The 26,654-nt window shown below is 35.0% G+C and overlaps 1 protein-coding gene across 3 annotated transcripts in view; it reads right to left on the reverse strand.

Annotated features, from left to right (window-relative positions):
- RTTN (rotatin) overlaps nt 1-26,654 on the reverse strand; it is a 130,317-nt gene that overhangs the window by 41,410 nt on the left and 62,253 nt on the right. For all 3 annotated transcript variants that reach the window (XR_012121272.1, XM_037000755.2, XM_073213206.1), the window contains exons 27-34: nt 21,198-21,352; nt 17,374-17,593; nt 11,803-11,931; nt 11,225-11,335; nt 9,332-9,490; nt 8,160-8,231; nt 1,921-2,113; nt 125-210 (exon numbers count right to left, since the gene is read on the reverse strand). Coding sequence is in view for 2 of the 3 variants with exons in the window: in XM_037000755.2 (XP_036856650.2) it covers nt 125-210; nt 1,921-2,113; nt 8,160-8,231; nt 9,332-9,490; nt 11,225-11,335; nt 11,803-11,931; nt 17,374-17,593; nt 21,198-21,352 (1,125 nt within the window). In the remaining variant the exon portion in view is untranslated. The remainder of the gene's footprint in view (nt 1-124; nt 211-1,920; nt 2,114-8,159; nt 8,232-9,331; nt 9,491-11,224; nt 11,336-11,802; nt 11,932-17,373; nt 17,594-21,197; nt 21,353-26,654) is intronic.

Here is a 26,654-nt window from a genome sequence, read left to right on the forward strand (position 1 = left end):
AAGTAAATCACAGCTGTTACAATCATAACCTTATACTTTGTGCACATTATCTCTCCACTATGTAAACGCGAATTTTTTCATACATTCAAAGTGAAGCATCGAATTATGCATTCTTTGGAAGTACCATTGTCTCCAAGGTAGAGAGAGAACTTGGATCTTGACTGGACATCCTAGATGGAGCCCTCCAAAACTTGAATGAATCATCTAAACCTGTAACAACAGAAAACTGTCAACATAAACAGTCCCCCTAGGTACAATTAACAGAAAGAATACTAATTACATGAAACCAGTAAGCACCTCAAGAAAGAGGCTTAATTTTTATTACTCTTAATTTATTTCTAAGGCTTCTTTAAAAAAAATTTTAATGACAATTAGTGGACTTTGCTTTTAGCTTACTCTAACACAATTTATCAAGAGGATCAGCCTCCAAACTTTAATGTGCAAAAAAAACTTAAAGAGCTGGTTAAAGCAGTTTCCTGGATCCCATAGATTCCATTCCCCCAAATCAGGATGGGAACCATAAATATTCATTTCTAACAAGCTTACAGAAGATCTCAATGCTGTTGAATCAAGCGCCATACTTTGAGTAACACTGACCCAGAGAAATCCACACAATTAATTGGGTCACTTTCCTAATAGGGACATTTATTTAGAATATTCAAAATCTTCATCAAATGTCATTTTCCTCTTAATTCCTCCAGTAAGTGAGAAGAAAAGTGAATCAGAAACTCACACTTAAGTATTTGGAGGTAAAGGAACTTAGGTCTGCAATTTACTCTTAAATAGCTTGGAAAAAAAATACACAGTTGATCCTTGAACAGCATGAGTTTGAATTGTGCAGGTCCACTTCTTTACAAATTTTATAATAAATACTGTACAGTACTGTAAGTGTATATTCCTTCTTATGATTTTAACTTTTTCTCTACCTTACTTTAGTGTAAGAGTATAGTATGTAATACATATAGCATATTAACTATGTGTCAATCAACTGTTTATGTTATCAGTAAAGTTTTCAGTCAACAGTAGGCTATTAATAGTTAAGTTTCTGAGAAGCCAAAAGTTATACACAGATTTTTAACTGTGCGAGGGAGGGCTAGTGCCACTAACCCCTGCGCTGTTCAAGGGTCAACTCTGTATATATGCTTATAAATAAATAAACTTTATTTATACGCACATACACATAGACAAATATAGTCAAATGCCAACATTTAGGGATGGTTTGTACTATTCTTGCACCCTTTCTGTAAGTGTGAAATTACATCAAGATTTTTACAAATTACTTTAAAAATAATTTTAAAATACAACTTATTGTCAGTAAATTATTATTAGATGCAATTATTTATATATACTAAGATCTTACACTCATGAAATCCAAAAGAATCTACAAATAGAAATAAAAAGGTTTCAGCAAGTTATCTTGATTAATGAGTAACATATCAAAATCAAATGGCTTTTTGATACATTAGCAACAAAGAATCAGAAAATCAGTAGCAAGAGATCTCATTCCTAATTGCATAGGAAGAACCTTCCAAAAAGTTAAAGACATTAATAGAGAAAAAAAAACAATAAAACTTTACTGAAGGGTATGAAATAACTTTTAAATCATTAATAAGATGTCAAAATTGGTTTCCATGAAGAATTCATATCATAGAAAAATGCTTAGGCAATGTTTAGGGAAAGGAGGGAATACAAAAATGTACAAAATTATGTATAACAAACAAAAGCTCCACAGAGAAGAAAATTGGAAGAAAACACTCCCCTTAGTGTAACAAAGGCAATCTTTGGGTAGTGGGGGTACAGATGAACATTTTTTCCTGTGTACTTTTCAGTATTTTTCAAATACTTTGTATCAAACACACAGGTTTTTACCCCGTTTTTAAAAAGTTACATTTTGTAAAAATAAAACTATAAAGTTCTTACCATTTAAATCACTACCCTCTGAAGTTCCATCAAGAGCAGATTGACAATTCAAATCAAACATATACCGTCCCAAGTAACAAGATTTTACCATCTGATTCAATTGCTCATAAAAATGGCAGTGATACAAAAGAGCCTGAAGGGCAGGTTTTCCCACAAGCGATAAGCCGGAGTCCTCATCGTGGACACAGGGGCCCTGAAGCAGAAGAGGGAGAGAGAAAGAGACACCCACTTACCACAAAGTTTCTTCAACAAGCCTCACTGCCTCCCCACGTGGCCCTCAATGGATCAAATGAGTACCTCACAGCGCTCTAGATCTCGGCTGCCGAAACACGCTCTCAAGGCACGAGGCTCATCTCTTCTGCCTCTTGAGACACATTTAGTCTAAAATGTTTCTATGAAATGGTATAGCTTTAACTAAGTAATGATATACTCGAGCCACAAGTACAATAAAAGCAGTATTTTTCAACCCATACAGAACAATAAAATGGTAAGTATGAAAATACCTAAAACAATATAGTCTAATAATTTCGTTCCATAATACTTTCTATATTTTCCAATATTCCAGATAAAATGGAAAGGCTCATCGACATCCTTGGTAAAATCTGTTTGCCTCTTTACTTCCTACCGAAGGCACCCCGCCAAGGGGAAACCTAGGCACTCGCAGGCCCACACGTGGGGACGCACTCCACCTGGACGCGGAGAACAATCTGCCATTGCACAAATTTAATCTCCACATTTTGCTTCGAAAAACTTTTCTCACCGCCACTTACCGCTCTTCCTGGAACACACGGTCAAGCGATCAGGACTGGTTTAAGGTTTGCGAATAACCTTAGGATTGACTTATAAATATTTCTCTTTTTGGAAAATGACAATAAAGAGTTTTTTTTAACAGACCAGAAGAGAGAAAAATAAAAAACAGAAAGTAGAAATCTAAGTGCTAAAAGGAAAGTATGGTCAAAACACAAAGTTTATCGTTAACCTTGAGATTTGTATTTATGTCCCTTCTCTCGCACTTCTTCATCACCAAAAAAAACAATGGATGTTAAAACTTACTATCCAAGAAGATAAAGTAATTCACAAATTAAAAGTATAACTACACTAGGGAGATTATTTCCATTAAGCCTTCTTTTTAAGGATATTATCATTATAATTAAACTTTAGTTCAATATTAGATACCTTTTATCATTATGAAGCTAACACTGTGAACTTATTCATTAATAGAGCTATTTACATATTTAAAAAGAAATGAGACTATTTAATGAGAAGCTAGTATATGACGGTCATTGTGAACCTTTAAATTTTGAGGTCTAGAAGGAGCAGGAAAAACTGATAAGAGTACAAAGGGAACAGGGTCACGTGGCTCCTGTTTTTATTAACCAACCGTGGCACACCTGAGGTAATGTGGTCCTTTCATGCACTACCTTAGCTTTCTAGGATGAAGTACTTATCCAAAACCACAGAGCCAATCCTAACATTCACAACTTCAAATGTTCTTTCTTTTAAGCAACTTAAAACATTTAAATGTATGAAACATAATATATACACAAGAGATTTGCAATAGTTGCTTAAATCACAAACTAAAGCCCTCATTTTAATAATTCAGGGGAGGAGTTAACAACCAAGATGGGAGTCATAAATAATTCAGCTAAGTTTACTAGCTCAACTCCAACTCCCTAACAAACATCAATAACATAAAATCATTAAACAAAGTAGTGCAAACACTGTTTTTCAAGATATATTTCATAATGATGCCCAGAACAATCTTTAAATATTTTCTTACACAGATTACATGAAATTATTCAGAATCTTTACTTTTGCAAAATCATGCCTATATAATTGTTGCCTGGATGACTTATAGCCACAGCCCAAAATTCACAAAGGTTTAACAAAAACAGGTGAAGGAATGTAAACTGTACAAATCTCAAAACAAGCTCTTCAAGAACTCTGAAATGTGTATTCTGCAAAGGCCTGCTGAGGCTCATGGTTACACCATCTGCTAGAAGGAAAGGTTTTACAAACCCATTATCTTCTAGAATCCATTTTTTCTTTAGTTATAATTATTTTCCAAGTAAGTGAGAAATTATACATATAAATGTGATACAGAACTGTAGTAGTTATTTTATAATAATGTATAATTATCATAACTATAAAGAGTCACTAACATGATCATATTTATCCTTAAATTACTATACAGATGGTCCCTGACTTACAGTTTTTCCCCTTAGGACTTTCCAGCGTCATGATGGTGCAAATGCAGTACACATTCAACAGAAGCCATACTTCAAATCCTGAGCTTGGACCTCCTCCCAGGCTGGCACCACGCAGGTCATGCCAGCAAGCCTTGGCCTGCAGGAAGCCTCGCGGTCACAAAGGTCAACGACCATGCCACTTGCCACCATTCTGCACCCACACCACCTTTCTATTTTCCACTTTCACTACAGTATTCAATAAATTACATGAGACATACAACACTTTATTATAAAACAGGCTTTGTGTTAGATATTGTGCCCAACTGTAGGCTAATATAAGTATTCTGAACACATTTGATATATGCTAAGCTAAGCCATGATGTTTGGTAGGTTATGTGTATTAAACGCATATTCAACTTATAATATTCTCCATTTATGATGAGTTTACTGGGACGTAACCCACCATAAGTCAAGGAAGATCTGTATTTTAAAAGTTTGTTTTTTCCCTAGTTCTAATAATAAAAAGAAAAAAATTTAGAAAATAAAGATAACAAAAGAAGTCATGATAAAATACATAAATATAAAATTCAATCTACCTGATAGGGTTTTAGAAACTGTTTTTTTTTCTTTGCCTATAATATCACAGTGAAAATTATTCAGCTTACCAAGATGAAAGAAGTAGAACTAATTCTGATTTGAACAAAAGAAGTGGTATCTCAGAAAACAAAGACTAGAAGATAGAAATATAAAAAAAATCAATTTAAAAGTCAAAAAAATCAATTTAAGAAGTTTATTACGGTAGAACATGATTTGTAGGAAGATAGAAAACAGAACAAAGAAAAGTCATTTTTAAAATAAATGTGGAAAAAACATGTCAGAATCAAAAGAAACAAAACATCTACATCTTCAAATTAAGGAGTTTGATGAGTGTCAAGCAAGAGAAATGAAAAAAGACACACAGGCATAAATTCTAAAATATCACAGATAAAGAGAAGATGGTAAAAGAAAAGGACCAGACAGGTATCCTCATCAACAGCACATGATGTTAGAAAACAGTGGAGCAAAACTCTTATGAGGAACGATTTGAACCTAGTATCTGCTAGCTATTCACATCATCTAGTGCAATTTAAGGACATTTTCAAATATGCAATAACTCATGAAGTTTTGTGTTTCGGGAGGAGTATAGTTATTTTGAGGATTATTGCGAACAATGAAAGGAGATCCTAACTAAAGAGAAAGGATGATTAAGGACTCAGAAAAACCTGAGATATAATATGTACTCACATGCAAGAAAAAAATAAATAGAAGCTCAATGGGGAAAATAAATTATTTTTTAAAAATTTAAATTAAAAAATATGTTTTAAATTACACACATGTACGTACACACACACACACACACACACACACACGTATACCTACACATATACACAAATACCAGAAGATTTTCCTCTGAGTGCCAGAGAAGTTACGGCCCTGGAAGCAGAAGTAAGAAGTGTAACCACAGCCCAGTAAAGTGGCTCTGAGTGAATTACTGGTTATCAATTTTAAGAATAAACTTACAGATAAATCGAGGCCGCAGAAGAGAATATAAACATGATCAGCCTTAACAAAGTAAAGATAACACCAGCAAAGATGAGCTTGAGGAGGAGACACCGATGAAAGGACAGGAACATCTTGGGCACATCGTACCTTCTAAGTGAGCACCAAGAGATAGGATCCAGAGGTGGTGAGTGCGGAAACAGCAGAGGCGAGCAGTGGAGAAACTGAGGACAGTAACAGAATGAAACCGGCAGGAGACTGTTCAGGTGACTAAATCCTATGTACTGACCCAGTAACGGAACAAAGAAATTATTACCAACTATTTAGATACGAAGGTAACTGCCTGAAGAATTAAAATCAGTAGGACGTAAAGCTGTCTCTGAGAGTAGAGAGGGGTACTGAATTTCATGATAAGCTTTATTAGTTTTTTTAACCACATGTATTTATTATTTGAAAAGATTAACTTCTTCTAAAAATTCAAACCATTCACTCAAAATATTTTTAACTTCTCAAAGAAAACCAAATGATTTGGGATGTGCACATATTGCACAACCATTATTTAGTTTTTATTTGATTTATTTTAACTAAGCATTAAGCCTGAATGCCCATTCTCCACATGACAAAGCGTCCAGTGGCAATGGCACTGTCATCAACAGAGCCTTCTTTACTCACGGCAGAGAAGCCAAGACCAGCATGTGCACAAAAGATGGTGTGACTCAGGCTTTCCACAGCTGACTAATGGTACAGGGGCCAGAACAATGAGGCCTTTCATGCATACACCAGGCTCCGCTCCGCAGATCTGTGGGTCAGTGACGGGGCTGTGTTTGGCGCAGTGGGGGAGTCAGCGTGGTTTCATTGCTCTGCCTCGAGATGTCTATATCCTTACTAGCCTTGCCCTCAGGTGAGTGCTGGGGCTGCCAGATCACCTGCAAAATTGCTAGGGAGTGCTGAGGACAGTATGCAAAGAAAGAAAACTCTTTGTCAAGGTGCCGTGATTACAAATACATTTACAAAGAAAAGAGGAGATTATGTCATAGAACACTCTGATTCATTGGAAAATATAATTATCAAGGATTCAATAGGCTAAAATGCTAATTTTAATAGTTTATTCCTAGTGTCACAGTGCTAATGAACACATCAGGTATGATTCAAAGGGAACTAGAAGGAAAATAAAAATTACATTTAAGAAAAATAGAGATTATTAGAAATTATTTTGATATATAACAGAGTTTTTTAATGCTATAAGGCAATCCAGAAATTGGAAAAAATGACCTTAATTACATCAGAAATCCTTAACTATGGATAAATTATAAATATAGTTAAAATGATATTGCTTCTCTGACACCAAATACTTACTGCCTTGTGAAATCAATATTCATGATGATTCATGATGAACACATTAGAAGATGAAAATAGGTATGAAAATTAAAACATTAAATATGAAAATGATACATGCTGTAAATATAAATAAGTCAACCACCGATCTAAAACACACACAGATTCATATGCTGCTTCTACCCATATCTACTGAGAGTGCATGAAAAATGACACCCCTCCCGGCAACCATGAGCATATCTTGAACCCAGAACTCATTTCTAAATACCATCTCCATTAAAAAGGGCTCTGTGAGCAAATGTCTAATTCTAGGCAGGAACGGAGAAATTCTGGAACATCTTACTATACCAGAAAGTACGCAAGTGCTCAGAGATTGAGGAAAACACGCTAAAAGACACCAGAGATGAAAAAAGCGGGCTCCTCCTAGCCAAATCCAGAATGATTTCAGTATCTAAATTAATAATGATAGAAACAGATTATAACCCATGAAATAAACATAACCCTTGAGTCTATACTGGTATAAATACATAGTTAAACAAGTAAGTCACCAGGAAAGCAATTCCTTAGAGTAAGTTGCAATAATGTAGATGGAATAATAGTAATAAATGTAGATGGAATTAGAAGATCATTTGACAACCATTCTGTAATAACTGCTTCAGACAAAACCACAAATGAAAGTTGAAACTAGTGAAAGAATATTGACAAGAAATAGGTATTTACACAGTCTCAACCCAGAAAAAGAAAAAGGATGTTAACATCAATGTATATTCACCTATAGATTTGTTTATCATAGATTAGGCAGTACAGTGAGTGGATAGAATAGACTGCCTGGACTGTAAGCAAAGGTGTGATTGAGGACAAACTATTCAAAAACCCTCTGTAATCTACAAACTGAGGATAATAATGGCTTACGACTCAGTTACCCAAGTTCCTCTTCATTAACCTCCTACAAGAAACCCTAGCACATAGTAAACACCATGCTACTACTTTTGTTCTTTCTAAATCTACTGCTAACACTATGAAAATGAATTTGTAAAACTGATCAAGTTTAAGACAATTTCCACATTCTCTTTTAAGAGATCTTGTTGCCTTGTATAATAAAATATATATATATGCTGAAACTTTATCATCAATCTCAAATGTCTACTGGCTTGATAATTGTTTAAAGTCACCCACCTGCCATGTATAATCCTTAACAATTACTGAAGGCATTGGAATTACAAGGAGATTCTGAAGAATAAATGCAGCCTGAAATTAAAAAAAAAAAAACAATCAACACTGCCATCTTGCTGTCACCTCTGGAATAACCAATGTACAGGAATCCAACAAAAAAACACATCGCTGGTCAGTGCTCAGAGGTCATCATGAGAACTGCCAAACTGTATTTCTTGCTAGCTGATGATTTAACAGTGGATGAAATTATTTCATCAGGAAAAAATTTTTTTCCTATTTCAGAATTTCTTATTTCAAGAAAATGACCTGTAAGATGTAAACTGTTCTGGTAGCATTCAAGAAATACACTTTCATGTTCCTATCATCTCCTCACAGATTACACACATACTCTCAAATGCACACACACACACATGTCCCCACTCAACCTTTCTCCCTCACTCATACAAATTCCTCTCAATAAAAAATGCTAATTTGAAATACAAACTACAAATGTCCAATTTAACCTCCAAGGTCCTGAAGATGGTCAAATTAATCATACTAATAAACACTGATTATGTTTGCTCAAATACTGTAACATCATGGGAGAAAAGGGGTAACAGAGGAGATGAGAAGAGTGGAATTTTCAACTGTCTTTACTGGAAGTCAATAATCTTTAAAGTTGGTAAATCAAAAGGAAGCTATAAGTTCAAGCACTACTATTAAAAGACAAGTCACAAGAAAGCTACAGCTTTGGATTTTGGAACTGGGAACCTGCTTAATGGTGCGCCCAGCAGCCGCTGTTTCCTTTATAAGGCTCCAATCATGATTAGACTACTGTTTTAAAAATATGTGCCCCGATCACCACTTCGATAAAAGCAGCAGTGAAGGAAACCACAAACTATTTGGACAGAATTAAAACAGGATTTACTTTTCCTCTTGTATGTTGTATGATAAATACTACAAAGTATTTGACAGCCTCTAAAGCTCTATAAACATTAGAGACCCATAAATGCTCCAATTTTCACTGCAAATTATCTCCTTTCTTGTTCTCTACCACTTCACTTGGGTTTCCTGCAGGCAGAGGAGAAAGTGATGAGTAGTCGGTCCGCCACGCGGAGCAGGAGGTCGCGTAGCGTTTACAGGAACCACCACACAGATTCTGAGCGGAGGGAGGGGAAGCTAGACAGCCGGCTCACCTCGCGGCGCACCATACAGCACTCTGAGCCGTCCAGGAGGAGGCTGAGCACAGTCCCCCAGAGCCCACCAGAGATGTTCTGACAGCTGTTTGCCAAGGCCACGCAGCCCATGTCAGTGGTGGTCAGTGCTGATCCCAATCCCAAAGACGTGAACCTCACCTGTTCAAATTACAGAAAAGTTGTCAAATCAAAGAATCTAATTTCCTAACATGAATTCTTCTGAAATACAAAAAATACATTTTCTGATACATAAAATATACTGTTATAACACTATCTTAAATAATACTAAATCATAAAAGCCCTTACAGAAAACAGTGTCCTGTAAGTTGATGAATGGTAAAAACCTATTGCACAACTCAAAAAAGCAATTAATATGGAAAATGAAAGTTAAATAAAAGCCAAAAAGTCAAAACCTGGTGTAAATAGTAAAAATTATAGTTCACAAGTCATTTTCTAGGGAAAGCACAGGGTGTTTCTTACGTATCTTTTATGAACATGATTCCTGTTTGTTCTTCATTTGTGAAAAGGTTACCTAGTATTTTGGTCTACCTTCCTTAACTTTTTTTAGTGTTTCTTCCAAATAAATAGTTCTAATTTGTTTTGAAACTACTTTTCAAAGAGAAGTAACTAAATTATATCTTTTTATAAGGCATGTAGTATTTGCCCCAGAATTATTTTAAAAGAAAAATGTTTCAGATAAGATTGGTGCAGTGTATGTTTGCCACTGTACCACTGCTGCTCCAGCCACACATTTGGGTGAATTTCTAAATTCTGGTTACAAATTAAGAGTGCCACTGATAACTACAGATTAACAATAAAAAATGTTGTCGTAACATGATGAAGCAACAAGTCCAAGTTCAATGTGTCTAAAGAACATAACCTCTAAATTCAGATCAAATAATGTTTCTACAAATCAAAGCTTTTAGTATAAAGAGGATATAATAATTTCTTGCTTGCAATTAATGCATAGTGCCAATAGTTAATAGTACTGTATTATATACTTAAAATATGCTAAAAGGGTAGATCTTATGAGAAGTGTTCTAATCACAAACAAATAAGTAGTAAAGAGGACAGGAGAAAACTTTTGTAGGTGAAGGATATGTTTATGGCATTGACTATGGTAATGTTTTCAGGGGTCTATGTACACTTACATCCAAACTCATGAAGTTGTATATATTAAAACATGTACAGCTTTTTGTATGTCAATCATACATCAGTAAGTGGTTAAAAAAATAGTGGACAAATGGTTAAACTAGAAAATTCACTAATAATGTAAAATTTTGCACTATAATGGTACTATTATATTAAGTGACACTCAAATGTCACTCAGCTGTTATCCTAAACTGTTTGAAAATGGCTGAGCTTCTCCAATAATTTTTCACTGTTCTTCCTAAAAGTAATAGATCCTACTCTTGTTTTAAGAGTTTAACTAAAGGAGTGTCATGAATTGTGTCACCCAGAAGGCCTGTGTTGAAGCCCTAAACCCCAAAGTGTCTGTATTCAAGGATAGGACTTTAAGAGGTAATTAATGTTAAATGCGGTCCTAAGGATGGGGCCTTAATCAGATAAGATTGGTGGTCTTAACAAGAGGAAGGAAAGGTCACATCAGCATACAGTGAGAAGGAGGCTGTCTGAAAGCAGTCTGGATGCTGACATGCTGATACCAGATTTCCAGCCTCCAGAACTGTGAGAAAATAAATTTCTATTGTTCAAGTCACCCAGTGTATATTACCTTGCTATGGTAGCCCACACTAAGACAGAGGGTTACATAGCTTAAGGTATGTCACTAAAATAATCTCATTTTGGAAAATATGAATACATATATGCATATATATTTTGTTCCATCTGTTTTCTAATCTATACATCACAGACTCAATTTTCCTTCACACTGACCTCTGGGTCTCGATCGACCCATAACGGAATCAACCAAGTCAGTCCTTGTTGAGTGGGAGCATGTTCTTCACTGTGGCTACCCAAAGGCAAGAACCAAAGTGAAACCCACTCCTAGAATGAAAAAAGTAAGGGAATGGAGACACATTAGGACATTGGCTAAGTTTATAATAATTAAATAAGGAGAGTATAATATAACTCTGAATTTAAAAAAAAATCAAAACAAAGTTAAATTGTACATAAGACTCAGTTTTAATTCATTATTTAGCCGAAACAGGGCAAACAAAAATCTCAGGTTCTCCTTAAAAAGTTATATATAACAATTTTTCTTCACAACAGCTATTTGCCCTATAATCTGGGCAAAATGTAATTCTCTAGTGCAGGCAGATTTTAATTCACATAAATTTCAAATAAAATTCTGATATGTGTAATACATACTTCTAAGAAACATGTTAGTCAAAAATTGTTTTTGTCTCCCAAGAAAAGTCAAAAAACACATTTTCACGTAGGCTTGAAACGTGTTAGCCACAGCACATTCCTCTTCCAGCAACTGTCAGACAAGCAGCTTTTAAGGGTCTCACCGAGCTCGGGGCCTGGGCCGTCATCTCATGAGATAAGTGAAGCAAGCAAAGAATTGTGCTCTTTGTGACGCCTTTTCCCATGAAGGACATAGCATTTCCTCCACGCTCCACATAAAAAGAAACAATGACCTGAAAAACAAAGGTAAACAATTTCATGGTGGCTTTACTCTGGGTGGTATATAAGGATAAAAATACAACTTTCTACTGACTTGTCTGATTGAGTCCTAACCACATGAAATGTATATAATATTCTTAGTTTATATATTTAAAGATGGGTAAGATGGTAGATTTTATGTTATATGTATTTTACCACAATTAAACATTCTTAGTTTAAAATTTTTCCCTTTCGAACTTGTACAAAGTGTAGGACCCTCCAAGAAATATTTGTGATTTAGTATATGCTCATAATATTTCTCAAATGTTACAGTATCCTTTAAGTAAAAGAGTTTACAAAATCTTATTAAAAAGTATACTTCTTAATTGCTAGCTATATAAAACTCTCATGGACTTACCACAGTTAAGCTAGATCTTCTAGAATTAGGGTTTAAGCTTAAATGGACATTTCCCCCACCTCTGAATGAACTTTTATTTCTATTCCACATTGATTGTTGGAATATCAATATTCTACATTGAAGTATGTTTATTATTTAAATTGCTGGCTCTCAACTTCTTCTCTCCCACATATCTGAGGGATTTGATAAATTGCCATTTATAATAACAAAAAACTGTTTCTTTTCTGAAGGAATATGCCCTTAACTGAGAAGCTGAATCAGAATGGACGCTGTGACATTAGGGAGTTAGATGACAGCAGTTTGAGGACAAGTACTTCTACATAGCAAAGCCCTTTGAAACATTTCTGCATAAGTCATATATTGCCCCCCAAATAGGGGTTCAATAAATATTTGTTGACTGAATAAAAAGAACCCTAATAACTTTCAACTCTTATATAAAAAAAATACTCAAAATGGTAAAACATCACTTATAATTCACAAAATTTTAATGAAGAATGCTAACTATATTTAGGTGCCAATATAGTATGAAGGAATAATCTATTAAAGTCAAAACAATCAAAACTCCTTGTTATCTGACTAATACAACAGAAAATTTTTAGTTCATCCACCCAAAGACTCTGATGCTTTTATTCATCACTGAATCCTTTCATGTAAGCCATTTTGGTAAAGACTATTTCTTTAGTTTGGATTTTTTTCAGATCATGCAGCAAAACAAAATACATTTTTTAAATAACATTAATAATAAATCACGTTAGGCACAGCCTACTTAACAAAAGCAATTTATTTGTAGATAACCTGGGGACTTTGAGCTAAATTAGAATTTGCATAAACTACATTAATTGTGTATTATGTCTGAGAAATGAAACAAGACTGTCCAGGGATTAACAACTGTGCATAACAGCTACATGTGTTCTGTTCTAGTATTCCCTCTACATGTGTATATGTTTGAAATTTTTCATGATTACAAATTAAAAACTTCAAGGGACTATCTTATAAATATGATACCTAAATATCAAGTCCTTATTACCTACCTTAGGTCACTGGAGATAGCTATATTGTGCTGGTTTTATTTCTAGATTATAAGCAACAAGCCAAAAACACTGGTATTATCTCCTTTCAACTTGATCTTTTTGTCAGATCCCTGGAATTATACTTCACATATCTAGTTTTAAGGATTTAATTACCATAATTTATTCACCTATCATAAAGATTCATGCTTAGTTTAAAAGTTGCATTTCTCAACCACAAGAAGCAAGTACTCCTGCTCAAATTCCACTGTGCAGAAACAAAATTTCTGTATTAGAAATATGGCTTCCTTCCAAAAAGGAATCAGCTTTAGTGAGAAAGTATTAAGCAAATCATTTTGGCCAACAATTATTTTATTTTGATGCCTATTCACAAAGCCTTACTTGATCGTTTAAAAGATAAACTCAGCAGTAAGTAAAGAAAGCTGTTTAATTATTAACTAAGCAGAAGGTCCCATGTAAAATTAAATGGGACCCCTCCACAATTTCTAACAAAAGTGACAGCTTTCTTTGTATTATTCTCCTGTTATTTAACGTAAAGACGTAAAGATACTCTTACCAAGATGTTTTATGAAGCATGAAGTGTACTCCTCTGTTCATACCAAATCAAGATTTGTTTATCAAGTTTTTCAAACTGTAGAACATTATAAACCAGGGGTTGTACTTTTTATCTATTCCTTAGCTGATAAACTGTGCTGATTTTTATTATCCCAAGACAACTGAATTTAGGATGACATTATTGCCTTTTGTCTCAACTTCTTACCTAGAACTTAGCTCTATTGTTCTCTAGTACCAAGAAAGCTCATTTTAATTTCTGGTGTTTGAAACACAGGTGTGATCGGAAGTGTCTCCTCTTAACTTTTAAAACAGAAGTACTTTTGGTAATTTCTAAATATAAACAAAATATGTAACACTTAACTTTTTCAATAACCACTGTAGCAGATCCTCACATACTCTGATATAAAACAGAGAAAAGTCACTTGAAAAGACATGAGTTCCAAAAAGTTTATAAATGGAGCATTTATAAATTACATTACACATAATGCTACAAATTAAGTACTTGTATATTGAATTATATTTTAAGGCATTAGAGGAGCTTTATTTTTAAAAAACATTATAGTAAATCTTTACCTAATATATTCATCCCAAAAATTCATATATTTCTGATCATGGTCACTTTGAAACATGGAATAGCTAGCTAATATACTGAAGGTTTGCACTTTTTCAGTACTTATAATTATTCAAGAGAAAAGGGTTTATTGTATTAAAATGGCCTAATATTCATGTTAAATTTCATAGTACTAAATAGCTAAGAGTATACAGAATTTTGAAATCTTTTTAAAAACAAAAGATGTACTTTTGGGGAAAAAAATCCTAGCTAACATCATCTGAAACAAGATTTATAGCTGAATATAGAAATATCACCTAAAGCATGATTTAATGTTAAGTACAGAAGTTAAACACACATCATGTACATCATTTATATCACATATATCACTCCCTTCTTGGAGTCTGTGAGTCTGCTGTTGTCTTGTTTCTTCTCACTGAGCCTTTTAAAACAAGCCATGCTAACACATTTGGTCAGTAAGTAAACAATGAGTCATTTTTAGATTAAGGCAATTTATTACCTACATAAACAGCAAACGCAAGAGCAGCCAAAGGTGCCAGCTCCGCGTGTCCCGTGTGCAGGAGAACAGTAAAACCCAGGAGCCAGAGAAAGCAATCTTATGCAGGGCACAGCTGCTGAGGAGCTCAGACCCTGCTGCACCTAAGCCGTTTAGAACCAGCAGCCCTATATCCCCAGAAGGCAAGTGATGCAGAAAGCACCAGGCACCAGAAACAAGCTGGTGATGGACTTCCATAAAGAGAGCAAAGCAGATGAGAAACAGCCTCAGAGCAGCTCCTCATACGCCTCTCGTATTCTCATGTGCCACAAGGATCAGAGGACGTGCTGCAGGGCTAAACAGCTGCAATTCACCCTGGCTTCTGTGCACGACATGCATACATCACAGCTGGCAGCGTGCTGCGGCAAAGCTCATCTCTTACACTACTACGTACAATCCCATCACTGGTGTATTTATTACATCATACTGAAAATGGGTTAAACCAAATGACACAAAACAGGGTGTATCAGAATGTGTGGAATGAAGTTCAGGCAATGCGTAGGAAGATACTAGTTAAAAATGAACATCTGAGAAAAGCTAAAAAATTTTTAAATCAGTGATGTTAAGACTCCATCTAGAAACATTAGAAAGAGAGTCATAAACTAAGCTGTAAGGGGAAGGCAATAATAATTATAAGCAGAAATTAATAAAAGGGAAAAAATATGAAAGAGAGGATCAACACTAAGGAGACACACAAACCATTAGATCGAGACAATCAGGAGAGAGAAAGCGTAAGCTGGCACCTGCGATGAAATGGGACCTCACTGCAGATCTGACAGATATTTTAAAAATGAGATGATGTAATGAATAACTTTAGAGAAGTGAATTAAAAAATTTAGAAGAATTCTAGAAAACCCTAATTTACTGAGACTGACACACACAAAAATAAAAAATCTAAATAATTCTAGATTTAAAAGATCACTCATTTTCAATATTCCCAAAAGGAAATCCCAGGTACAGATTGTTTCATCATTAAATTCTACTAAACATTTATGGAAGAAGTAACAGCAATTCAAATCAACACTTCAAAGGATGAAAGAAAGTTATATGAAGAAAAAGAAAATTTTATACACATAAAGATGGACTGATTTTGACATTAAGACTGACAAAAGTTTTATGAGAAAGAAGACAAATACAGTAATTCTAAAAACATTAAGCCTGTTAATATATAAAAGGAATAATACATCACAATCTAGTTGAAATTCTTCCAGAAATGAAAGGTCAACAGCTTAAAATCAATCAATGTAATTCACCACCATAATGAAACATAGGAGAAAAACCATGATTATCTTAAAAGATACAAAAAAAAAAAGCAAAATACATCTATGATTTTTTAAAAAGTCCTTAGCAAAGTAGGACCAGAAAAAAAATGTCCTTAATCTTAGTTTTCTTTAACTAATTGAAAAACTACCATAAACAGCATGCTGGAAGGTGAAAAAGTAAAGGCCTTTCCTTTGAGTCTGGAACCAAGGATCACCAGGTATATGGCTAATATATGAAAACTGAGTATTTCCTTCTATCAACAATAGTTAGAAAATTAAACTTCAAAAATTCATTTTCCTGAGACACAAAAATACGCATAGCAGCAGGATCCAAAATTGCTCTAAAATGGAACTAAAAGAACAACCAAATGTCCTTCAACATTTTAAGTATCCTCTACATTTTAATGTAGAGAAAGAATACATTACAATAAAATTAAACTAAGTTCACCTACAGGCAGCAAAATGAGTAATTCTCACAAGCATGATGAAAGAAAGCAGCCTGACATGTGATTCCATTTTCCAAAATAAAAAAAATGAGGTATTATTGTATATATGGATACATAATGAAGTAGTAAAACTACCAAGAAATGTAAAGGAGTAATTACCATAAAGATCATAATAACAACTGCAATGAAATGGAGTTTTGAGAGATTGGGAGGGGGTATGACCAGTGCTCCCAGGGGGCTGGCCGCATCCCATTGGAGGGGCGGTTACATGGGTGCGCACCATGAGATGACTCAGCTAGGATTTATGTTTTGTGCATTTTCTGCATATGTGTTGCATTTCACAAATAAAAAAGTTTACATAATATAAGTAAATAAATCACCCTAATGAAGGGACTTAAATGTAAGCCTCGGTTTATTTTTCTTGAAAATGGGTATATTCATAAAAGTGATCTTACTCCAATATTTGTTAATAAAAATCGTTAAAACATTTGGCCATTATGATGAGTGATACAAATACTAAATAATAATGTACATTAAATAAAGTAACATACATATATATAAAAAAACACACTTATCACTGTGGCTGGCTAGCACACGGGAAGCAAGCTATCCTTTGGGAGTTGTCATTATTGCTGTTATGGTCACTGGTTATTTTTACTTACTTCAAGGAGACCGGACAAGTACTTCATACAAACTTCAAGTGGTTTTGTGAGAGGAGAATGTGAGCTCCAGCCTGGAAGTGCTGTGAGGTGAGCCATCCCTCGCAAGGTCCTCTCGAGAGAAGGCAGGCCATAGAAATGAGGAGCATCTGTGACCCTCAGACACTGGAGCAGTTTCAGAGCCAACTGTGTTTGGAAAACATGAAGAAGTTCCAAGCATTTCCTGTATATGTAAAGGAGAAAAAAATTAACCGTGGAACAAGTGCACTGTGCTTAAGGAGCTCTTATTGGTGGTAGACAGTTGCTAAAAACTTACTGTACCAGAACAATACCAACTAGGAGCAATGGCAGAAAGTTCTCATTCAAAACAAAGACTTTTCAAGGAAAACATAGTTAAAATACAATTTAGGGATATGATGTAAAATACCAGCAACTATTACATTGAAAAATACATAAATGGACATTGGTATTGTTACCCAATAACGAAATTCACAGTAGGGACGGAAAATTCATACTTTAAATGTCTTTCATTGGCATATATTAAAACTATACTTTCAATCATTTGGTATCATTAAAAAATTGAATTTCTCTTGGTTAAAATGTATTTTCCCCAGAAAGCTAAAATAAAACAAAAACAATGGTTTTAATGAGTTTGAAACACAACTGAAGCAAAATCAGAGTAAGAAAAATTAAGAGAACATGTTCTATTAGGAAACAAAGCCCCTGAAATTAAGTAGCTACACATGAATCCAAAGATGTGATTCCTCAAAGAAATATCATTGTGTAACAAACCAGCGAATAAAATCTTAAATTTCTTCAGTTTTACAGATCTTTAGACTCCAAACTGACTACTTTTATTATTACCTATTCCATCACAACTATGAAATGTAGATACACGACTTTTAAAGATTGTTAAGTTTTATGTACCTGTCATCCAGCTGCTTTTAAAGTTTTAGAAATACACAGAACTTACACCAAAGCCCAAGAGTTATTTTTATAAATTTGTTTTTCCATAGGTCAGCAACAAAATAATCTAATCAAGACCATTACAAATGTTCTTACTGTTTTTTAAATTAAGATACGAGTTATTTTCATTTTCTCATTTCTTCTTCCCTTAATCACATCAGAAGAAAAACCACCACTGAAGGGAATGGTGCCACCATGGAGGGCAACTGCCAAGCCCAGTTGAACTCCACATCTGCAGCCAGGCTCTCCCCCGCAGGCTGCACGCAGGCTGTCCTCTTGGCAAACAGCCTTGCCTCTCATTTCATAGAAAAAAATGAAATGAACCGAAGTCAACTCCCTCAGTGCCCTTCTCGCATCCTACACACCTACCTTTCTCATCCCTTGTATCTTTCTCCCACGCTCCTTCTCTAATCCACTGCTCCATCCATTCTCTCTCCTCAGTATGTCTCCACTCCTACCCGCATTCTCACTGTCTCTTCTTACCTAACTCTCTCCTCCTCTCTTCTCCCCTCCACCTTTCTCCTCTTCTCACTCTAATTTTCCCTTAAAAGGGCACATGTCCAACAACCCATAAGCATGCAAAAGTATCTTCCATCCTAAAACAAATACAAATCTAATCTGCTCTTGACTGACACACACTTTCACACAGTGCCTTCCTTACTATCAAAATTCACCTAAAGAACAGTCCACTCCATTTCTTCCCAAGTCTATGCAAGGGCCACCTGTGTCACTTAGTTAATATGTAGATTCGTGTGCTACTGATGTTTTTTAACAAAACCCCAGGAGAGTCTTACACACATTGTCCAGCTGCACAAACTCTACTATCCTTGGATTCACTTTGTGTGTGTCTTCATGCAGTAAATGCATGCAGTAAAAATCACAAATCTTATGGGCACACTACAAGATGGTTTACGTATGTATATGGTGATGCAACCACCAACCATAACAAAATATAAAACATTCTCAGTGCCTCAGAAGGCTCCCAGGTGCGCCTGTCCAGGGAGAGTTCTGTTGACTTGTATTCTGATTTCACTAATCCTCCCTCACACTTAACAGTGTGCTGTTAAGTGCATTAAATGAATTACTTACCTTAGCAATTATATTTCTCAGTTGTAGAATTTGTATTTAGTTATTTTTTGTAGTCTATTTCTCTGCTATTGGTATTCTTCATATTTTTATTAATTCTGTCCATCTTTTCACCTAATATCTATTATGTTTATTACTTAAAATAATATTATTTACAATATAGCTTTAAATTCTTGCCTCATTTGACATCTGTGGATCTGTTCCTAATGACTTTTTTCTCCTAATTATGGTCTTCATAATTCTCTTCATTTATGGTTATGTATCAAACACTTCTGTAAAAGAGCTATTGAGCCAAGTACATAATTTCTCAGAGAAACAGCATGTCCTTAGGTCAGAGACTTGGATTAGGAGCTGATCTTTTGGATCTAATCAGCTAATCAGATGAATTAGAGGTATTCTGACATTTTAGTGTGTTTCAATTGTCATGTGCACAGAATCAGGTCTTTGCTCCAGGAGAGCTTTGGGAATCTAAGCACAGGAATATCTCACCAAAATTTCAGTACATCAAAAAACACTATCAAGAGAGTGAAAATACAACCCACAGAATGGGAGAAAATTTTGTAAATCATATAGCGGATAAGAGATTAATGTCCAGAATATATAGACAACTCAACAACAAAAAACAAACGACCCAATTCAAAAATAGGCAAAGGACTTGAATTTTTCTGAAGAAGATATACAAATAGCCAACACGTACATGAAAAGATGCTCAGTGTAATTTTTAATTAGGGAAACGTAAATCCAAACCGAAATGATACCAGTTCACTCCACTAGGACGGCCATAATGTTAAATGCTAGTGAGGATATAGAGTGATCACAACACTTGTAGTTTGCTGCTGGGAATGTAAAATGGTGTAACTGTTGTGGAAAACAGTCTGGCACTTCCTCAAAAAGCTAAACAGAGTCATCACATGAACAAACAATTCCAGTCTTGGATATATACTTCAGAGCTGAAAATGTACATTCACACAAAACTTGTATGAAAGTGTTCACAGTAGCATTATTCACAATAGTCAAGGGTAGCACCAACTCAACTGTCCTCCAAGAGATGAATGGATAAACAAAATGTGGTCTCTCCATACATGGAGCATTCTTCAGTCACAGAAAGAAATACACACTGATACATGCTACAACATGAATGGACCCGAAATCAGGACATTAATAAAAGAAGTCAGACACAAAAGATCACCTTTTGTTTGATCTCATTTATATGAAATGTCCAAAATATGTAAATTCATACTAACAGAAAAATCAGTGGTTGCCAGTTAGGTGAGGGGTGAATGGGGAGGGACTACTTAATGGGCACAAAGTTTCCTTTGGGGTAATATAAACATTCTGACACTAAACAGGGATAGTTGAATGAATGAATGAAAAACCACCCAATTGTGCACTTTAGAGTGGTTAAAATAGTGAATTTCATTTACCTAAAAAGTTTTTTCAAAAGAAGCCAGTAGTACAGAATTACCCAAGTTAAAATAGTCATTAGGTCATAGAAGTGGGTATGACTGCTCTGTACATGCATAGAGAATTAAGAGAGGGCCAAGAATTAAAACCTACAGACAACTAAGTACTGTGTATGTGTGTGTTTGTGTCTGAGAGATGGAGAGAAATTACAATCAGACTATACCAGAGAGTTAACTGAGATGAAACAAACAGACCACCGCAACTGATTATTACTAAACTCTTTCTTCCTCTCATAACAAGTGAAAAAGAATCTCTGAAAATCAAAAGAAAACTAGGTTCTCCATAAACAGCCCCAGCGCTGCGGACGGTACCTGTCAGGAGCTGCCGTGACACTGAGCAGCAAGGTATTGAAAAGCGCCACCAGCTCTTTCTGGAGCTGTTGCCTGACAGCAGCCCGGACGCCGTCTGGTTCCTCTCGTGCCTGCGACTCTGCCAGAACCAGCAGGTCTAAGAGTGGATCTGGACTCTAGAAAATGAAATTTGTAAAAAGTAGATTTACTCTCCAATTGAGCTGTATATTGTATCCTATAAAGGTTTTTGATGTTAATCGTGTTCTGGATTTACTAAAAGCTGTATTACCTCATCAGTAGGTGTGCTCTAAACTCACTAGAAGAGATGCTCTAAACTCAATAGGTGCTTTATCTATCTGAACAAAAGGAAAGCATTATAGGAAACTGAGAAGCAAAATGAGAAAACTAAAAACCACTCATAAACACACCTCCAGAGATAGCCACTAGCAGCACTGGCACTACTCTTCTTCTTACGTGTGTGAGCAGAAGTATAAACAGAATTATAATTCTGTAGTTTTAGCAAAACTGAGATCAAGTAAAAAATCTACTACTGTAGCCATTTTTTTACCTTAATGTTACTATTAATAGTTCTTCAAAACATTATTTTAATATCTGATTGTTCTACAACTATAAAGATTTACCAAACCAACTACTGGGTAATCGGCAATTTCTAATTTCACTGAACTGCGGCACTGGGCTGAACTCTGACTATATCCTATGTATGAATTCTAGGCAATGAAATCACTAAGCTGAAATGTTACAAGAGGTTTAATGCTGTCAGTGTTCACTGCCAAACTGTCCCTGTACAGAGTATGCCACGCACTCGACTAACAGGGTGTAAGAAGGGCCACGTACCCAAAGCAGCGCTGAGCATGGTTACTGTTGTCGTTGCCAGTTTGGCAGGCTGATAAACAAATAAAATTAGTGCAATTTAAATTTTTCTCTGTTTTCCAACTTAAAAAAAATGTAGCTGAAGAACTATAATAGGATTATTTCTAATAATATTGAGAGAATAGAAAATGTTACATTAGCCAAAAGCATTAAAGATATATGGAATATTTATGAATCATCTATGTCACAGGCACTGTGCTTAAAGGAGAAAGAAAATATTTCATTTAACTTTTTGACTGAACTAGAAGGTTTACATTTTCATATTTTTCAGATGGGCAAATGTAGGTTTATAAAGAGGTTAAGTACCTTGTCCAAAGTGATACAAATGGGCAGAGCAAGGCTTCAACCTCAGAACCATGTTACTTCAAAGCTAGTTCATATCCCATCCCTAGCATTATCCCGCATCAATAATGCATATTACAATATACAAGAAGAGATAATATAAAAATGTAATTCTGTTGTTATGAAATTCTTTATCTAAAAAGCTCAATTCAAAATTAACCTATTTTTTTTTTAGGAAAAAGAAATGAAAAAAATAGCAAGAAAGTTCTAAGTCACTTATGTTACGTAGCAAGCATATTTCAATCAGATACAATTATATATAATATAATTGAGAGCTTTTGCGAGAAATGTTCTGCCTTTAACTTAACTTCACTGTTTTATGCCTAAGCAGCATTTTTTTTTCAGCTTCTTTCATCTTAAACAAGAAATGCCTTATTTGGATCAAGTAAAATTACCTAAAACATTATTACAACTTCTATGTTTCATTCATGAACAAAACAATTAAGATACATATTTAATAAAATCACAAAAATGAATATATATTCGACAGTATTCTTAGCCCCAAATAACCACTCCCCCTCCCTCCCACTCCCATAAATACTGACAAAATGAACAAGCTGTTTTAATGTAAAATCCATCTTGGTAAGGTAGTAATTTTACTATCAGGAATCATTAATTCTGAAATATAGATAAAAATTAAGTAGAAGCTACTGATTAATATATTGATACAGTATTTATACACCTAAAACTAAGAATCTCATCCTGTTAATAACTTGTGTCTGCTTGTAAATCGCTGAGACTTTTCTCCTTTATAACATATCTTGGATTGACATGAGAACCTTAAGACTCAGTGAACGTCAGCAAAATCACTTCTCAAATATGTGATGAATAACTTTTCCTCAAGTACAACAGAAAGTAGAATAGATGTCTCTACCTACTGATCCCAAGTACTTAATCATACATGAAGGTCTTGTCTTTGAACATTAACAGTCAATCCTAATTTTAAGCCAACCATGTGGGCCATTATTTTGTCACTGCTGACCTCCAAAAGGCAACCATTTTTATAATCATGGCTCCTTTTCTTTACCTACGCAGTTATCACTCATCAGTGCAACTTCCCATCCATCAGCAACCTACAACAGAAGGACGTGCAACGCCCTCCATGAACTCTGAGTGGACGTGAGCCTCGGAAAGTTGGCCAACACAGAGAGATGTGTGCTCTGTAGTTCTGACTAGTCTCCCCTCCAAAAATATTATGGCCCCACTTTTATGAATGCCCATTATAAAAGTCATTCTGAAAATTAAAGTATTCAAACTCAGGACTCCTAGCTTATTTTATGTACTAATAAAATATCATTACATTAAAACATAAATTAATGGCACAATAAATTCCAAAAGTGTCAAAAATGACTATAATAAATCAACATTTTGATAAAACAGAGACAAAAGTTTCACAAGAGAAAGTTACTAAATCTTCCCTCAGTAAGTTGGCTGAGTTTTCTTTACCCTTCCTATTAGCATTCTCCACCCTAATCAGGTATTCATACCTGTTTAATTTTGTTAGTTTCTGCAACTATTACTTTTGCATATCTTTACATGCTATGGCCATACATTCAAAATAATTCCTTTGGAAATGCTATTCTACTGATCTTCTTAAATCATTTCTCACTTATTTTATGCACTTTAAACAATAAACTTTAAAAGGTATTTTCAGGCTTCCTTTATTTTGAACATTGGTTGTTACATAACAATAATTTAATCCTGTAGCATAATATTTAGAGTGTACTCCCTGATAGTGGTCACTTACATCCACTTTGCTCAGCCTTAGAAGTATTACTATCTACAATACCAGTGATAATAATATATGAGCAAAGCAAAAGCTTTCCAAAGAGAGCCAAATACCATACAAAGCCAAATAAATAAATGCAACTACACCGAAAATCCTTTGCTAAAACTGCATTAAAATTATAGTACAACCATCTAGAATCTTGCAGAAATTTCATTTTAATTTCAAAACTATGCAAAATTATACAATATACACCAGCACCATGACACACCACAACATTTATAATCATTTAAAGGTAAAGTTTTAACTATCTGGTAATAGTTCTATAATTTAGGTAAATATATTTTAATATGGACAGTGATTTTATTTTGTTATATACTATGTGTAAAGTCTTATAGGTAAACAGTCAATTACTGCAGACTTTCCAGAAAGGATTCTAAAACTAAAGCCCACTCTATCTGCCATTTTCACAACCCAAAGCAACCATAACTCCCAGAATACAAGAACTCTAACCTATGCAGGACACTGCTTCAAACCTTATTCCTGTTTAAAAGTGAGTAAAAGGATTATGAAGTTATAAAAAATTTATAGATGAAAAATAGATTTATTGAAAAACTCAGAGGAAAAGCTGTTTTTTTAATTTAAATATTGATTTTTTAGAACTAATATTTTAATATCAATCTCTAAAATATTTAAGCATACCTGAAAGCTCAAAGAAGAAATAACTACAATGACTTTAGGTTTTACTGTTTTGCTTTATTAAAAATGTTTAGAAAATAACTGGCTCTAAATGCTTCCTTAATTTTTTTAACAATTAAAAGATAAGAAAAAAACAAACTAAATATGGTACTTTTAAATCATCCTTGAGAAAGTAACAGAAGAGCAAACTTCACTGAACAACAAGTCTGTGTACTCTGGAATTTCAATCAGCGTATTAAGGATTTAAAATATATACATTAAGGAAATTAGTCTGTTGGCTCTCATTTATGCTCTACGTTATTCTCAGTTTATCATGTCTTTTTAATTATGTTTACGGTTTTTTTTTTTTGCCATACATACAGAAACCAAGAAATTTCACATATAAGTATCTTCCTACAGGACAACTGCCCTGCCCTAAGCTTCACAAAATGAAAATAAAGTTAATCTGAAAGAAGTAAAAATGGCTAGAGAAAACTTTAAAAAATAAGGTCTATTTTTTAGACTTTAATAAATAAAGCAAAGGAAAATCTGCTTAGATAATTCTAAAATGTAGTTCTTCAGAAAATTCAGGCATATCAAAGAAACATAGTACAATATACAATCAAAGAGTCAAGTAGATACAGGAAACAGCTTATGATTCCTAAAAAATGGTGGCAATTCAAATCAGGAGTAGAGACATGACATGGGAAAACTGTTAACCATTCAAAAAAATAATCCCCATCAAAGAAATTTCAGATAAATAAATAAAGATGCAATCAAAAAAACCTTAAAAGTTAAAGAAGAGTGTTTACTTAAAACTTCAACAAAATCTCAACAAGTTTTATACACACACAAATTATGTTCTATACATAGACTAAATCTATAAATACTTTAAGAAGTATTATCAATTAGAGTTTCTAACTTAACTCTTGGAGAGAGAAGATCTTTCCAAGAAGATACATAATTTAGAACCTATAAAGAAAGAAGTCTGTAATACAACTTCATAAAAATAATATGGCAGTGAATAAAACAACCCGTCTTCATGGAGTCTACATTCAAGTGGGGCCTACATTTCTGGACAGAAATTAAACAAATATATTCTGCAGGGGGAGCAATAAATGCAATGAAATGACAAAATAGGAGAAGCAGCAGAGAGAGACAGAGAGGCAGGAATGCTGTTAGATACAAGGGTCAGAGAAGGCTCCTCTGCTTGACTAGCATTTGAACGGAGCACTGAATGAACGTGGTAGTCACAAAGATACGTGCAAGGGGATAGGAGTCCGGCTACAGAGAAAAGGAAGTGCAGAGGCTCTCGGGTAGTTGTGAATGCCACGTTTGAAAAACAACCAGAGGCCAGTATGTCTGGAATGGAAAAGAATGAGTGGAGTTCTGTGGTAGGAGATGAGGTCAGAAAGGTAGTTCAGAGGCAAGCTCAAACAGAACTAGCCATGCAGCCTAAGGTAAATGAGAGAGGAAGCTGGTGGAGGATTCTGAGGAGAACGACATGATGTGACTTAAGCTTCAGATCCCTCAGCAGCTGTCTCCAGAACCAAGACCACCTGAGTGAGGCTGCAAGGCCCGCAGTGACCGGGGAGGGCTGGCGGCCTAATGATGCTGCAAGGCCCACAGTGATCCGGGAGGGGTGGTGGTGGCCTGATGATGCTGCAAGGTCCACAGTGACCCAGGAGGAGTGGTGGTGGCCTGATGAGGCTGCAAGGCCCACAGTGACCCGGGAGGGGTGGTGGTGGCCTGATGAGGCTGCAAGGTCCGCAGTGACCCAGGAGGAGTGGTGGTGGCCTGATGAGGCTGCAAGGCCCACAGTGACCCGGGAGGGGTGGTGG

The sequence above is a fragment of the Manis javanica genome, chromosome 9 (genome assembly GCF_040802235.1).
Source record: "Manis javanica isolate MJ-LG chromosome 9, MJ_LKY, whole genome shotgun sequence".
NCBI classification, from domain to species: domain Eukaryota; kingdom Metazoa; phylum Chordata; class Mammalia; order Pholidota; family Manidae; genus Manis; species Manis javanica.